Source organism: Phoxinus phoxinus, assembly GCF_949152265.1.
Source record: "Phoxinus phoxinus genome assembly, chromosome: 15".
Lineage (NCBI taxonomy): Eukaryota > Metazoa > Chordata > Actinopteri > Cypriniformes > Leuciscidae > Phoxinus > Phoxinus phoxinus.
Window position 1 is genome coordinate 29,204,683 of NC_136890.1, and position 15,723 is coordinate 29,220,405.

Consider the following 15,723-nt stretch of genomic DNA (forward strand, 5'->3'; position numbering starts at 1 on the left):
TTGATGCATAGGCACTGACGTTAGCCAATCATAACAGTGGGCGTTAACACTGAACTCTTAAAGGGGAAACACCCCCAAAACAGACTGTTTGAATCAGAGGATGAGAAACAGGGTGGGAAAAGGTCATAAATCACTACATTTTAAAAGTTTTTTGTAAAAAAAACTATAGTAATACTATATTTGCACCTAAGGGAACATAATAATGAAATAAAAAAAACCATGTCATGACCCCTTTAAGTAGGTAAACATTTCACAATACTAAAGCTTTCTTTAAGTGTTTAACTGGAGTCAGTAACAGTGGTTTGACACGGCATCTATATGTAGCCTATATATATAAGATTTTCTTTATTTTTGATATACACTATCATTCAAAAGTTTAGAGTTGGTAAGATTTTTTTTACTTTTTTTAAAGTCTCAAGCTCACCAAGGCAGCATATTTAACCAAAAAAAACTGTAATATTGTGAAATTTAATATATTTTAAAATGTAATTTATTCCTGTGATGCAAAGCTGAATTTTCACCATCATTACTTCCGTTTTCAGTGTCACATGATCCTTCAGAAATCATTCTAATATGCTGATTTGCTGCTCAAGAATAATTTCTTATTATTATTATCAATGTTATTTAGCATCATTGATAAATAAAAGTATTAATTTCTTTTAAAAAAATCTTACTAACCCCAAAATTTAAATGGTATACAGATTGTGAAATACTTTAATAATAAGCCCCATAACACTCAAATACATGAAATTGTATATGGCTGTCCTTATTATAGAGCATAGTATACTAGCATACTGCTATTCATATACTTTTTATGGAGTGAATAAACATTCAAAATAGTTTCAAGGCGGAGACTTGTCAGACAATGTCAGACCCATTAACACTGGGACATTGTGAGTGTGTTTCTTCTCTTTGAATCTCTTCTTGGGAAAGGAACAAAGCTCCTCACTTCTTTAAATGATAAACCTGTGAAAAAAATAGTCACGTTACATTTGCATACACAATTTGTGTCACTATAAAGTACAGCGGCCATAACTATCTGTGTAATATCTGTTGCTCACATTTCCACTCTTCTAAGGGCATTGTGGCATTGTCGTAGCTGTCATCGTACGACGTGGGCTCTGGCCAGTCCTCTGGGTCCCTCAGGCCATCAAAATAACTGTGAGCCAATGCACCATCAGCAGTGAGACGAGCGTCAGCATCTAGCACCAGCATCTTCTCAAGCATCTCTACCGCTGGGGTTAGTTACAGTGGCAATGTGGGACACAATGTGTCAGAAACAAAGTGACAGCATTAGAATAGCAAGAGCTGATACATGTATTATTATGTGAGCATTATTGTATTAGTACAGGGCAAGCTGAGCTATTGTTTGACAATAGAGTGCATTAGTGCCCGTCCACTTTTTCAATGGCGTTTGGTGTTCCGGAAGTATTTTGTCTATTCATTTCTTCTATAGGGATTTAAAAAAAGTCTTTGTTAAAGCGTTATAAGCCATGAACCAAGCCAACCAGCTATGAGGTGAATTATAACATTACAAGCTTTGATATGAAATTGAAGCATAAAGGTTTTGAAAATCTGACAAAAATACAAAAGGTACAAAACTCAGTACGTAGAGGATTAGTTCGCTTCAGAATTAAAATGTTCTGATAATTTACTCACCCCCACCTCATCCAAGATATTCATGTCTGTCTGTCTTCAGTCGAAAAAAAAAAAAAACATTGCAGGTTTTCTCCATATAGTGGACTTTAATGGGGTACAACGGCTTGAAGGTCCAAATTGCAGTTTCAGGGCATTTTCAAAGGGCTCTGCACAATCCCAGCCTAGGAATAAGGGTCTTATATAGCGAAACGATCAGTCATTAAAAAAAAATATATATATATACTGTATATATAAGAATACTTTTTGACCACAAGTGTTCGTCTTGCACTAGCTCTGCGATGCACCACACATTATGTAATCACGTTGAAAGGTCACGAGCGGTCCGGTTCAAAAAGGTAGGGTGAAAAACTATCTTACTTACTCCTCCAACTTCAAAATCGTCCGACATAGTTGTTTTACCTTTTATTTATATATATATATTTGTAAATGACGTGTTGTAAACACTAGGTCGGTACTTCCGCCCACGTCACGGGTGACCTTTCAATGTGATTACGTAATGCGCATCGCAGAGCTAGTGCAAGACGAGCATTTGTGGTTAAAAAGTATATAAATGCTTATCTTTTTTATAGAAAATGACAGATCGCTAGATAAGACCCTTATTCCTCGGCTGGGATCGTGTAGAGCCTTTGAAGCTGCATTGAAACTGCAACTTCAAACCATTGTACACCCCATTAAAGTCCACTATATGGAGAAAAATCCATATAGTGGACATTTTTTTTCGACTGAAGAAAGAAAGACATAAACATGTTGGATGACATGGGGGTGAGTAAATTATCAGAAAATGTTAATTCTGAAGTGAACTAATCCTTTAACGGCTTTAGCAAATAGTGATTGTTTCGACTCACTGATTTTTCTGTATAATGGGTAATGTAGTAATGTAGATTAACAACCTCATAGTTCACAGTAAGTCTGTCTTTAAAGGTTAATAAGTTATCAATAAAAATCTATTTCCCTATGGAGAAACCGAATGGAGTTTTTACTTCTGAAACTCGACAGTTGCACTCTATAGTTATTTTGTCATTTTTTATCCTTGGTCAGGGCTAGTCGGGTCTAATTAAGCTTGGTTTAAGGTACTAGAATATGCCAGTATAAAATTAGAGTCAAGTTTAAAAACACATCATGGTCATCATTAGTTCATAATACCCAATGCATTTACTAATGTTAACTAATTGTAAGGTGTTACCAAATCTATACATATGTGCAGAGCTAACAAAGCTTGTTACAGAAAACGTAACATTGAATAATGTCATTAAAATGTTTGGCTGACATTTCATATTTTGTTTGGGATGCCTATTAATTTCCAAGTTGCGATATATAACTAATCTAGAAGTTTCCGCTGCTGTTAAATAGTGCAGAATATCTGTGGCCATATATTCTGGTGGCATTCTACCTGAAGTTTGATGTAGAAATGTAAAAACTTGCTTAAATTGCCCTGTTGCAATTGCTCCAGCATCTTGTCATTTTTGTCAGAAATAATGATGCATCACATTGACAGGTAGTAACTATGCAGTCAAACTAAATCATAAGTTTTACACTGAAAAAAAGTCTCTTGCTAAGCATGAAATGTGACAACATGACAAAGGAGTAATTTTATTGGGGTATTACTTACCTTTTTTACTGGCTCTGGGAAACAATGTAGAGAAATCTTTGCGCTGGTAGTGGGGCTGGGATCTGATATAGTTCTTAGCCTATTTAACAGCAGTGAAGAGATATTGACATTTATCAAGATCAGGGATGACAGCTGAGCACAGTAGCTACAGCAACTGGCACACAATATAATTCAAATTGAAAATTTCCCCCAAAATATTCAAGACCATCTTATTTCGCATCGCATTAGCAATTCATTCCGAGTTGCATCAGAGATCATTCACACATTTAATAAAGATCCAGACACACCACGTATTAAAGATACTATCTTTGGTTGCATTGAAAATGTCTTACCTCTGGGCTTTCCAGTTTCTCAACAAAATCTGGACCTGGTGTTCCTGTAACTTTCATTATCTGAGTCAACTGATCCATGTCTGAATGTCGAAAGTTAAAGGCAATGCACAGCATGTCATTTCCAACTTCAAGTTGTTTCTGTTCTTGACAAGCAAGACAATAAGTGAGCACAGCATTTCTAAATGCAATCACAATGAACTAAATGACAGTGCCTGTATGTCAGTGAAATTTAAGAAACAGAATGTTAAAAGGATAGTTCATCCAAAAATGAAAATTATTTCAAACCTGTATGCTGTTATTTTTAAAATATTCTATAAAGTAGAATATTTGAAGAGCTACACAATGATTGTTTTTTTATATATATAAAACAAAAAACAAAACAAATGTAACAACATATAGGTTTGGAAGGACATGAGTAAATAATGTCAGAACTTAATTTATGGATTAACTATTCCTTTAAAATATATTTAATCTAGCCCTGAGAATGTGGTCATTTAGTAAAATTAGGCAAAGTGAATGCTGAAGGATACAGTCTTTTCCTTTAAAGAGTGTTTTTCCATTGAACATTTCACCCATGATGCACCCAACAGACCAGATGTCCACTAGAAAGGAGGAAAACAATCACAAATATTGAACTATAATAATCATTACAACCACCAGTCCTGAAAAGAATGCAAACCATTTGACATACTATACATTCACGCAGCAATCCTGAACTCAGCAATATAGTATTGATCTTAGTAATAAAAACATTAGAGCACATTCAGACTAACTGCCAATTAAAGACATTAATTGTTATCCTTATTAAGCAAACATAACTATACATATTTTAGCACAGTAAATATTAATGTTATCCCATTAATATTCATGTGAACAAAAAAGATATACACTGAGTTCTAAACTAACGGTTATGAGGAGCTTGTTTATCGAGTTCTGTCAGTCCCAACATAAGAGCACATATATGTGTAGTAATATCACAGGTGACTGAGTTCAACAACCCCACAGCCAGCACATGCAGCAACATTTGACTTTTTATTAATTACAATTCATTACCATATGTTAAATGCATTTAATGGCATTTTAATTCATCTAATTTTTTAAAAGAAAAAAGCCAGTCAATCAATTAAATATTCTATGAATCTTGAGATTGGTAAAGATTTTCATATGTAAATTTGTTCGAAATAAATTATATGCATTTAACTGGAAGGTGTCCATATGTTGATATTGCATATCTATCCAAACAATTCTGTGTTAGAACTACAGTAGTGGCCAAAAGTGAAGTATGGAGGTTTTTTTTTGTTATAATGATCCTACAAGTTTGATTAAACCATTAAAATATGGGGAAATATTTGATATTTTAAACATAAGGAAATAGCAAAACACTAAACTTGGTTAAGGTATTTATCTGAAAATTATTTGGCAAAAAAGGCAAAAAATTGAGGTTTTATTTTATTTAGAAAAAAAATTCCTAGAAAAACAAAAAGCTCACAGGAAAAGCATATATTGAATACAAATTTAATCACGATGTTTCCCTCTCGTTTTAGCATGTGTTCATAATTTATTTGCATGATAGCCTTGCCAAAAATTGTCCACACAATTTTGCATAAAATTTGACTCCCAGCACAACAATTTTTTATTTTACCTTTATTTAACCAGATGATCTCATTGAGATTTGAAACCTCTTTTGCAAGAGAGACCTGGCCAAAATGGCAAAACTATGCAATATGCTAACACATGCTTGGAATAAAGGATGTAAAATGTAAAAATGTCAATTAGCCTAGGCTGAAGATCACTTCTGGCCGCTATTGTATACCTATGAATCCTAATGAGAGAATGCTATACAGGTGAAACTCGGACAATTTGAATATTGTGCAAAAGTTAATTTATTTCAGTAATTCAACTTAAAAGCTGAAACTAATATATTATATAGACTCATTGCATGCAAAGTAAGTATAATTTTTATAATTATGGCTTACAGCTTATGAAAACCTTTTAACAATATTCTAATTTTGAATTTGGTAAGCTGTAAGCCATAATCATCAAAAATTTTAACAAATAAAGGCTTGAAATATCTCACTTTGCATGTAATGAGTCTATATAATATATTAGTTTCACCCTTTAAGTTGAATTACTGAAATAATTGAACTTTTGCACGATATTCTAATTTTTCCAGTTTCACCTGTAAATGCTCATATAGACCAATAGAGGTGCTATTGGACAGGTTTCAATAAACTAACTGGACTATACATTTAAAAAAAAAAATTATAGTAATATTTTCTTTTCTTTTTTTTACTATAACTAACGATACTATAATTATTTACCTCATATTTTATGAACAATTGTTTTTCCTAATCTGAAACACCTGAGTAATAACTCTTGTTAATAATTTGTAGCAATATACATCTTAAAGAATGACAAACATCTTGCCTGTCTGCGTGTAGTGCATCCAGTTTAGAATGACCTCAGGGGCCCGGTACCATCGCGTCACGACATAACCCGTCATCTCTGCTTCTGCATGACGCGCCAGGCCAAAATCCAATATCTGCAGCCAGAGCAAAGGAAGGTGTTACTGTCAACTGTCTGGGGTTTACGCTTTAATCTTTTATGGTAAGAGAATGGTGGCACAGACCTTCAGCTCACAGTCTTGGTTCACAGCCAGGTTGCCTGGTTTGAGGTCCTGCAATACAGAAAGGTGTTAATCTTCCTACAAAGACATTGTTCCTGAACAATCCCAAAAGATCATAGTGGGTTTCTTAAGAAATCTTTAATCTGAATTCCACAAGCTGTATTTTTCACATTCAAAGTGAGCTGGGCGGCTTCAAACAGTTCTGAGCAAGTACAGGCACTGCTTCACTTAACAGGAAACCACTGGCATTAACTCGAAGGACAATGCACAATAGGAAAGCTCACCCAAAGCAAAGCCTTGAACACACTGATATTAATAGAATTAGAGACACAATAAAGTACATTTCAGAACTTGCATGTAAAAAAAAAAAAGTTTAGATAAATCACTAGCTTGGCGTACCTTTATTTTTTGGATATTTCAATCTGGCAACAAGGAGTGTGCATCTACTACAAACTGCATATATCTACTACACACGACACCCGGACATTGCACATAATATAATTAGACTACTTTTTGAATTACTTCAACCTTACTTTTAGTCGTAACTTGTTTATTACATAGATTTGAATAAGATAAACTTGTTTTATTGAAGATTATGTTTAAAATTTGTCATCAAAAAATTGAAATGCATTATGTCAGGGTTTCCCAAACTGGAGTTTGCGAAGGAACTGCAGGGGGTTCGTAAGTTGATGAAAAGGTCATAATTAATAAATTAATTAATACAAATGAATACAAATTAACATTTTAAAACAATACTGCCATTTTGTGAATATCAAGCAACCATGTAATCAATACAAATTTAACAATAGTCTAATTCTGCGTATTTTAAAACGTAATGTAATTTAATTACAAGGAATACGATTTCATATAATCAGTTGCTACCCAGTGCTGTTCAAAATATTACTGTTTTTATACTGCATTACTGTACTGTATTACTGGAACCAAATACCTTATTGTCTTGGTGAGCATAAGAACCTTCTTTCAAAAACATTTTAAAAAAAGTCTGAACAGTATAGGGTTACATGCCAATTTTAAAAATCCAGTTAAGTCAATGCGGGTTTTTTTTCAAGTTTTGTACATTAATTTACTTTTCTTTACTTGGAATTTGACATCCCCCCCCCCCCCCCCAAAAAAAAAGATTATTCATAATCAGTGAACAAAAACACAGCTTCACGTTACATAGAGTTAAAAAATTTAAAGGAACACTTCACCTCTGGAAAGATGAATGTGTATTTAAAATGGGTCATTTATGTAGAAGAAATGTGAAATTATTTTTGAATTTGGAGCCTTCTAGACTGAGAAAAGCCAGAAAATGTATTTTTGGCTTATGGGGATGAAAGACAACAACTCCCAGAATGCACTTGCTTCGCTGCCCTAGGAGGCCACGCCTATCGGTAAGAGATCGCAGTAAACAACAAGGCTATGCTACTAGTGAGTCTCCGTGAGTCTGCCCAGTATTTTGATGTCGCCCAAAATGTCCAGGATTCGGCTTTTGCGTTCTTCAGTCGCCATTCCTCATGTTTACTGTGACGAGCAGGAACGAGACTGACGGCCGCGGAGAACGATGCGAGCCCGGTGGCGTGATTACTGATGAGCGGCGCCGGCGCCTGTGAGACGCACCGGTCTCGTATCTCTCACGGAGGAGCGGGAATTTTCCTAGCAATGTTAAAACGCACATCAAACGATCACTTGTTTAGCGTTCATGTAAACACTACATTCAGATTCACCAATCGGAATGAATTCAGTTAGATTGAAACAAAAGGTGTGCATGTAAACTATGAATGCGACTGCAGAAAGCAAAAGCCGAATCCCGAACAATTTGAACCATCTCGACGGCCGGACATGTCCGGGAAAAAGAGGATGGTCACCGCTACTACTCAGCTTTCTCCACAGAATAAGAAACTAGCTTAGCTTCCAAATAAAGAATGGCTGACACTATATGTACATTCTGTGAGTGAGATCCCTCTATGGGCGGGTTGAAAACATGCGGAACAGCGCCTTCTACTGGATAAATGATGAGCTAGTGTTTGTAGTCTTACCCTTATTCAAAGAAATTTGACTTCCTGCTTTTTATGACGCAAAATGACGATTTTTGCGTCATAAAAAGCAGGAAGTGGAACACTTAAATCCTTATTTCTCCCATCTCAGGGGAAAATAAGGGAATAAACCATGACCATTCGAAAATGTGACTGGGTTTCTAAAGATACAAAGTCTAATGCAAATGGGTGAAGTGTTCCTTTAAAAATAAACACAGTACATTATATTAAAACCAATTGGAGACATGACTAAAGCTGTTGTAAAATAGTTATTAACAAATATAAATTATATTTATTACTCTTCCACTGAGAGGGATCTTCTCAGATTAGAGGAGGTGTAGTTAATAGCTGTTGATAGTCCACTGATCAATACATATTAGCAGCCAGCAAATGTAATTCACTGAGATGAAAACTCCCCCATGGAGCGAAGAGCTAGTACAACGATCCCAAGAGATACCATGTGCCTTTAATTCAGCTCTGTGTGGAAATGATAATTATGAGCAGATGCTGTTTATTCACTGCCAGTCTCACTTACTCTGTGAATGATGCCAGCACCATGAATGTACTGTGGAGTGGAGAAAAACAGAGGGACAGAGAGAAAAAAGAAATCAGTATCATGAGATTCTTCACAGTGTTATGTTTTAGTATTTGATTACACTAATAGGATTGATCAGATCCTCTGGAAATGATCCTAAACTCAAAGTATACTTCTGTTTTTACACATACATACAATTCACTAAGCGCATGCAGAAATTTTTTTTCCAAACCAAGCATGCAATGTACACTTTGTCCACACACACTATCATATCTACTTTGAAAGGCTATGCATTTGACTCTGTATGCATACGCTGAACTTTTGCATCAAAACTGATGTTTATGGTCTTAAGTGCATGTCTGGTTTTCTGCAGTACTACTGCTTTGCATTAATTAAAGGGTTTGCAGGTGGATACGTTTCTTTTCTGACCTAGTGAATGCCTGATGTGATTTACAAGTGCCAAACATTTGGTCTTTTTTCCTCAAACATTCAGTTACTTCACTATTGTGTGTGTGAGATGTTTAGTCAACAGGAAACTGCATTCGCAACAATTTGTTACTTTCATAATGTGAAAGGAAAATGAAAGAAGCAAAAACTGTTTTAACCATCAGGAATTGAAAGGATTGTGGTTGTTTTGGAGTAAAGTTCACTGATAAATCATGCACAGTAAATTCACAAGCACGTTTGGGGTTGGTAAGATTAAAAAAAATGTTTTTAGAAGTCTCTCATTCTCACCAAGGCTGAATTTATTTGATCAAAAATACAGTAAAATCAGTAATATTGTGAAATATTATGGAAACCATGATACATTTTTTTCAGGATTCACTAATGAATAGAAAGTTCAAAAGAAAACAATTTATTTGAAAAAAATATATATTTTATAACTTTTATATAAATCTCTTTACTGTCTCTCTTGATCAATTTAATGGCTTCTTGCTGAATAAAAGTAGGCTATAAATTTCTTTAAAAAAAAATCTTACTGACCCCAAACTTTTGAACGGAAATGTATTAACACGGCATTTTCATTTTCCATGCGAGGAGAAACTATTGGAAACTTGTTGCATCATGCCTGGTTAGGAAAATTTGCCCTTTCTTTGTGAGATATTATTTCGGTTTAACCTTTAGTCCGCACAGCATCTGATAGACCAGGAACTGGATCCGGTCTTCTGTAAGGATGCCCTTGACTTTAGAGAGATCTGTGTACATGTACGGCATCACCAGGTAGCTAAAACAGAAAGGAATTGCTTATTTCTCTTTTTATTTAAGGAACAGTTCATCCAAAAAAATAATTCTGTCATTATATAATGACACAAACCCATAAGCAGTTATTCTCTCCATTATAAAAGGATCTTCATGCAGCTCTTTGACATAAGACTGAAATTAAAGTCACTATGAACTGCCGTTTTATTTAATAAAAAAGAGATAAAGGTTGAGTATATAAAGACAGATTTTTCATTTATGGCTGAACTATTTCTTTAAATGTGTCTCAGGACATATGGCTAACCGATAGATTGCACATGCACAGGCCTCATTAAAGACTTACAAGTCTTGGAAGTTGTCCATTCTGGAGGCAGGAGTGAAGACATCTAGCAAGCCTATTACCTTGGGTTGGACAGCAAAAAGGCAAGAAGTGAGTCACCGTCTTTTCAAGATATTATAATGGTGTTAGATGGACTGAATAAGGCTGCCTGGGTTTCAGTGTTCGGTGTATATTTTAGATATTAATATAATACACAGTTTATGACACTGCAATCAATAATCATTGTCTCCAGGCGCCACAAGTATCCTGTACTGCGCACACACACACACAAAGACACACACTCAGTCCACTAAGCTAAACATTTGATACTCGCACCGTTCTCAATGAAAACAATGAGTAATATGGTGTGATACAAGTCTTTTGTGTCTTGCAAAAGCCACTCAAGCCATTGAAACGTCTTTCTGGTTGTGATGAAATCTAGCACTAACATTGAAAGCAACAAGAACTGACCTCGAGGCATGTCAGGCATAGACAACACTTACATTTTCATGTTTCATATGCTTGAGTAGCCTCAGTTCACGATAGGCTCTCTTTGCGAAGATCTCCGACTGAAAGGGTCGGTGCAGCTTCTTGATCGCCACCTTCTCTTTGGTTTTATTGTTGATGGACGAGCTAAGGTATGGAGAACAATCACTATCAGGAACTGTAACTGATTCAGGAACTGACACAGAAAGTGCAATATTCAAATAAGAAACTACACAAGCATGTTTAATGATACAATCCACACACACACACACACACACACACACACACACAGACTGCTTTGCTGCAAAGACTAAGTTGTCAGGGCATGTGGGTTTCACAGTCGCCCACTTTCACCAGACTATGATCTTACAGCATTTGTGAAGGTTTTGTGGCATCATCAAACCATCAACAGGAAATGTCAATGCTGCTGGGATAGATCATATCATGACTAATTTTAGCAATAACGTGACTGCCATTGTATGTACAATACAGTAGCACAGATGAACATAAATGTCCATAGCAAAAGGCCTGCAAAATTAGGAATGCTTGATACATTGGTGACATCAGTAGCAATGTCAGCCCATTTGCCCATTACTGGATGTTGAACATTTCTAACTACATTTTTAAAAGTGTTTTAAAAACTTCAAAACATCCAGTTTTATTCATCTTTTCAACTTCACAGTACATTTGACACCTGGCTTCCACTTAAAACATGTGATTTCACTTAAACCACATGTTAAAGAGACAGTCTCAAGAGTTCTACCATATCTGTTATCATTCATAACAAAATTATAATTGGTTATCGTATCAGGCCAATGTTTGATTTCAGACTGCCCCAACATATTGTGTATTATATAACTTCACACAATATATTTTATAAGTTGATCAATTAGGATGTAAGCTATAACCAGGCTATAGGAAGGAAGTTCTGCCCAAAATTACAGTACCAGGATTAGTATCTTTTTAAATTCCCTAAGAGATTATTCACAAGATAGAAGTTAATCCATTCATTAAGTAATGGCACATTGTTGTTGTGTTACTACCCTAATTAACCTATGCTTTTGTTAGTAAACATTAACTTGTTATTAACTATTTATGCGTAACTAAACATTACGCAAGGAATAACGTTACTTGATAGTGACTAGTAGCAAGTACAAATGACTAATAAAATGAATAATAGTCACTATGAATGCTAACAAAATAGCAGTTCGTTGAAAGCAAAGAATGCTAATGCACACACGGCGTCTTTCTGATCGTCATGCATGTGGTAACCTGTAGAGATGCAGTTGATGTGCGGCTACCTGTCTGGCAGGAACTTACTCACCACACGCTGCCATACGCTCCAGTTCCGATCTGCTTCAAGCAAATGTACTTTTCCGGAACTTCCCATACCGTACTGTTGATCTCCTCTCGATTGAATTTCACCCGTGACTCCATTTGTGAAGGAAAACAGGCAGAAATCAAACGTTCAACGAGCAACACAGCGACTCCTACGCGATGTTCTGCATGCGAGCTCCAAAAGGTCACTGCGTAGGAACGATTCTGTTTCACGCCAAAATGAAACGGCCGTTTATCTGGATCTATGTAGTGCGAAGCGGCGGCGGAATCGACGTTTTAAATCACGATCCATCGAAACTTTGAAAAGCTCGCTGTAATCGAACGCGCTGAGATCTGTCTGACGCTGACGTCATGATCCCCGCACACGCCCACTTTCGAATTCAAGCAACTGCAGCTTTGATTGACACACTGCTGCTCACCTTCATGTAAACACATATCTGGGTGGTTCAGTTACTTGCTTAGCACCATAGGGGTTAGCAGCACGTGTTAGCTAATTAACTTTGAATGTAAAATAAAATAATAAAGAATCATAAAATAAATTACATTTGTTATCCTCAAACTGTCCCTCTGCTCTATGATTGACTTTTTTATTTATTTATGTGAGCAGTAACCATCCTGCTCAAAAGGAGTGGGCCAAAGCGTGATGTGACGGGGCATACATACAGACGGTTGGTCTGGGAACACCCACCCCCAAAATTAATACGATAAAAATTATAATTTTCCAATAGTAGCTACAAGGAACATAGTGCAAAAGCAACAAAACAACAACAAGGAAACAACAGCAAAATATAACAAACAAAAACAAAACAATAAATAGATTATATACACTTGCAGTATTTGATCATGGTAGAAATACCCATAGTGGCAAATCATTTTTTCTTCTCTATACTTTTCAATAATCTTTTGTTTGTATTTATATTTGAACAGGTTGATGTTTGGACATCGTTTCATCTCCATCTCCAAATTATTCCATAATTGTACCCCATTAACTGTAGGGCAAAAACTTTTCAAAGTTGTACTATGTTTCTGAGTCCTAAAGTTTAATTCATCACGTAACTCATAACAACCAGTACGTTCTTGGAACCTTCTTTGTATTTGGCTTAACAATTTGTGCCTTGCTTTGTAGCCTGTACTAATTGGAACTCAACAATGTCATGAAACTTCATGATCTTTGATTTAAAAAAATAATGGGCCCTATTTTAACGATCTGAAACGCAAGTGTCAAAGCGCAAGTAACTTTGTGTGCGGATCCCGGCGCTGTTGCTATTTTCCCGGCGGGATAAATGCCTCTTGCGCCTGGCGCAAATCTAAAAGGGGTTGGTCTGAAGTAGCTTCATTATTCATAGGTGTGGTTTGGGGCGTAACGTTAAATAAACCAATCAGAGCGTCCTCTCACATTCCCTTTAAAGGTAGGGTAGGTCAGAATTGTCTAAAAAAAACTTTTATTCAAATTTGTTTAAACTGTCTTTATATACCAATGCATAATTAAAATGCAAGTACTCTGAAATAGAGAGTATAAAAAACCGAGTGACTCTAGTGTATTTAATCTTCAATAAACACAGCTCATTAATTCCATTCACTCCGAGTCCCACCTAAAAACGGGTGGGCAGAGTGGGCAGAGCCAGTAATAACGGCGGTAGTCATGGCGACGGAGAGTGACAGTCGCGCAAGCCAATCCTGTGATTCGTCCCGAATGGAAATAATGAGCTGTGTTTAATGAAGATTAAACGGTCTAGAGTCACTCGATTTTTATACTCTTTTTATCAGAGTACTTACATTTTAATTATGCATTGATATATATAGAAAGTTTAATCAAATTTGGTAAAAAGTTTTTATATAAATCCTACCTACCCTACCTTTAAGAGCAGGCGCGCTTGTTCCATGGCGGATTGCTATTATAACGGCGGATTTGCCGGCGCAAGAAGCGGTTCACAGCCGATCGGAGACCGACGTTCTCGTTCTCGTCTGCAAGCGCAAGTTCATTCCCTAATTTACCGGCGTGCATCTGTGGAGGGAAAAGTCAGCTGTGCGCGGGTGCAAAATAGGAATGATACATGCGTCGGTGTACAAAGTCAATTGCGCTGGGTGCAAGATAGGGCCCAATGAGTTTGTGTGATCCAAAAACCCGACTTTATGAATTAATCGGATAACTCTTTTTTGCAACATTATAGGCCTACTATTGGTTTTAATGTGCTTTTATAAGTACTACCCCATACCACAGAACAATAATGTAAATAGGGCAAGATGATTATGACATTGATCATATAATCATTAAAAATCTTTTGAAGTATCTCCCGTGTTCTCTGAAATGATTATTTGTGATAAAATATATTAACATAAAACCGAATTAAGAGTATGATTTAAAGAAAAAAATTACTAAATTAAGATGTTTTTTTTTTTTTTACAACGGAAATTAATCAACATTGAACTTAGTTTTAGGGATAGTTCACCCAACAATTAAAATTAGCCCATGATTTACATCCTAGGTGTATATGACATTCTTCTTTCAGACGAATACAATCGGAGTTAGGCCTATATGAAAAAAAAAGTCCTGGCTCTTCCAAGCTTTATAATGGCAGTGAATGGCCGTTTCTGTTTTGAAGTCCATAAAAGTGCATCTGATCTATCCATCATAAAAGTAATCTTCACGGCTCTGGGGGATTAATAAAGGCTTTCTGAAGCGATGCGTTTGTGTAAGTAATATAACTATTTTCCGGCCAAACGAAGATGCTGCTGATATTTATACACTACGACGCACTACGCTACTTCCGACATTACAAGTTGCACTTTAGGCGTAAGTGGAATCTATATGTTCGTTTCGCCGGAAGCTAGTTATTTTACTTTATAAAGTTTTTAATATGAATCTCATATGCATATAGGATGACTTGAGGGTGAGTAAATCATTGGCTAAAGAGCGAAATTTACGACGAAAGCCGAGGAGACTTACAGACTGCAAGTTACTGAGTTGATTTATCCGCGTTTTAATATGCTCTCGTTCATAGATATTTTTAGATGGATACCGAAGCTTTTTAGGTTGGGTAGAATCTGCTATCTCTGACCCAGTTTGTTTGCTGCAATACGCTGTGTTTCCTGCCAACTGCCATCCTGGGGTGTCGAAATACTACTGGGTGAACTGGGAGTGGGCGAGATCACACAAACAAAAACAAAAACAGACATTCCAACACGGAACTCACGTTTCAAAGTAAAATAACTGGCTGTAGAAGTGTTTTTCAGAGAAATTAGTAGAACTCAGTATGTTTCCTAAATATCTGCAAACATATGGTATTTTTATGCTTTAGTAGAGTGAAAAAGTTACATACAGTACCTTTAAGCTGGACAATGACACTTTTTTATTCTATAGCTGCTGTACAGCCAAAACTAACTTTGTTGCATTATTTTCCTGTTATCACTGCAAAGCTGCTTTGAAACAACCTTGTAAGAAGCACTCTATAAATAAAGGTGACTTGACTTGATTTTTGGGCTCTTAAAAAAAGAGCAAAGCATGCTTTCCTTTACAGTTTTATAAATGCATTTGAGGGGAAACTAAACAGTAATACCGGTATTTGAGAAATTCAGCAACAAA

At 35.9% G+C, this 15,723-nt stretch overlaps 2 protein-coding genes across 2 annotated transcripts in view; one reads left to right on the plus strand and one right to left on the minus strand.

Annotated features, from left to right (window-relative positions):
* The window catches only part of LOC307011478 (serine/threonine-protein kinase SBK1), a 381,893-nt gene that overhangs the window by 35,544 nt on the left and 330,626 nt on the right, over positions 1 to 15,723 (plus strand). The gene's annotated exons all lie outside the window — the stretch shown is intronic.
* Positions 666 to 12,579, minus strand: mapk13 (mitogen-activated protein kinase 13). The gene is made up of 12 exons (XM_079638897.1): positions 12,127 to 12,579; positions 10,820 to 10,949; positions 10,341 to 10,399; positions 9,917 to 10,022; positions 8,798 to 8,827; positions 6,230 to 6,277; positions 6,028 to 6,142; positions 4,131 to 4,202; positions 3,601 to 3,680; positions 3,269 to 3,347; positions 1,062 to 1,235; positions 666 to 966 (listed from the first exon to the last, which is right to left on the minus strand). The coding sequence occupies exons 1-12, from the start codon at positions 12,237 to 12,239 to the stop codon at positions 878 to 880; spliced, it is 1,095 nt and encodes a 364-aa protein (XP_079495023.1). The 5' UTR covers positions 12,240 to 12,579; the 3' UTR covers positions 666 to 877.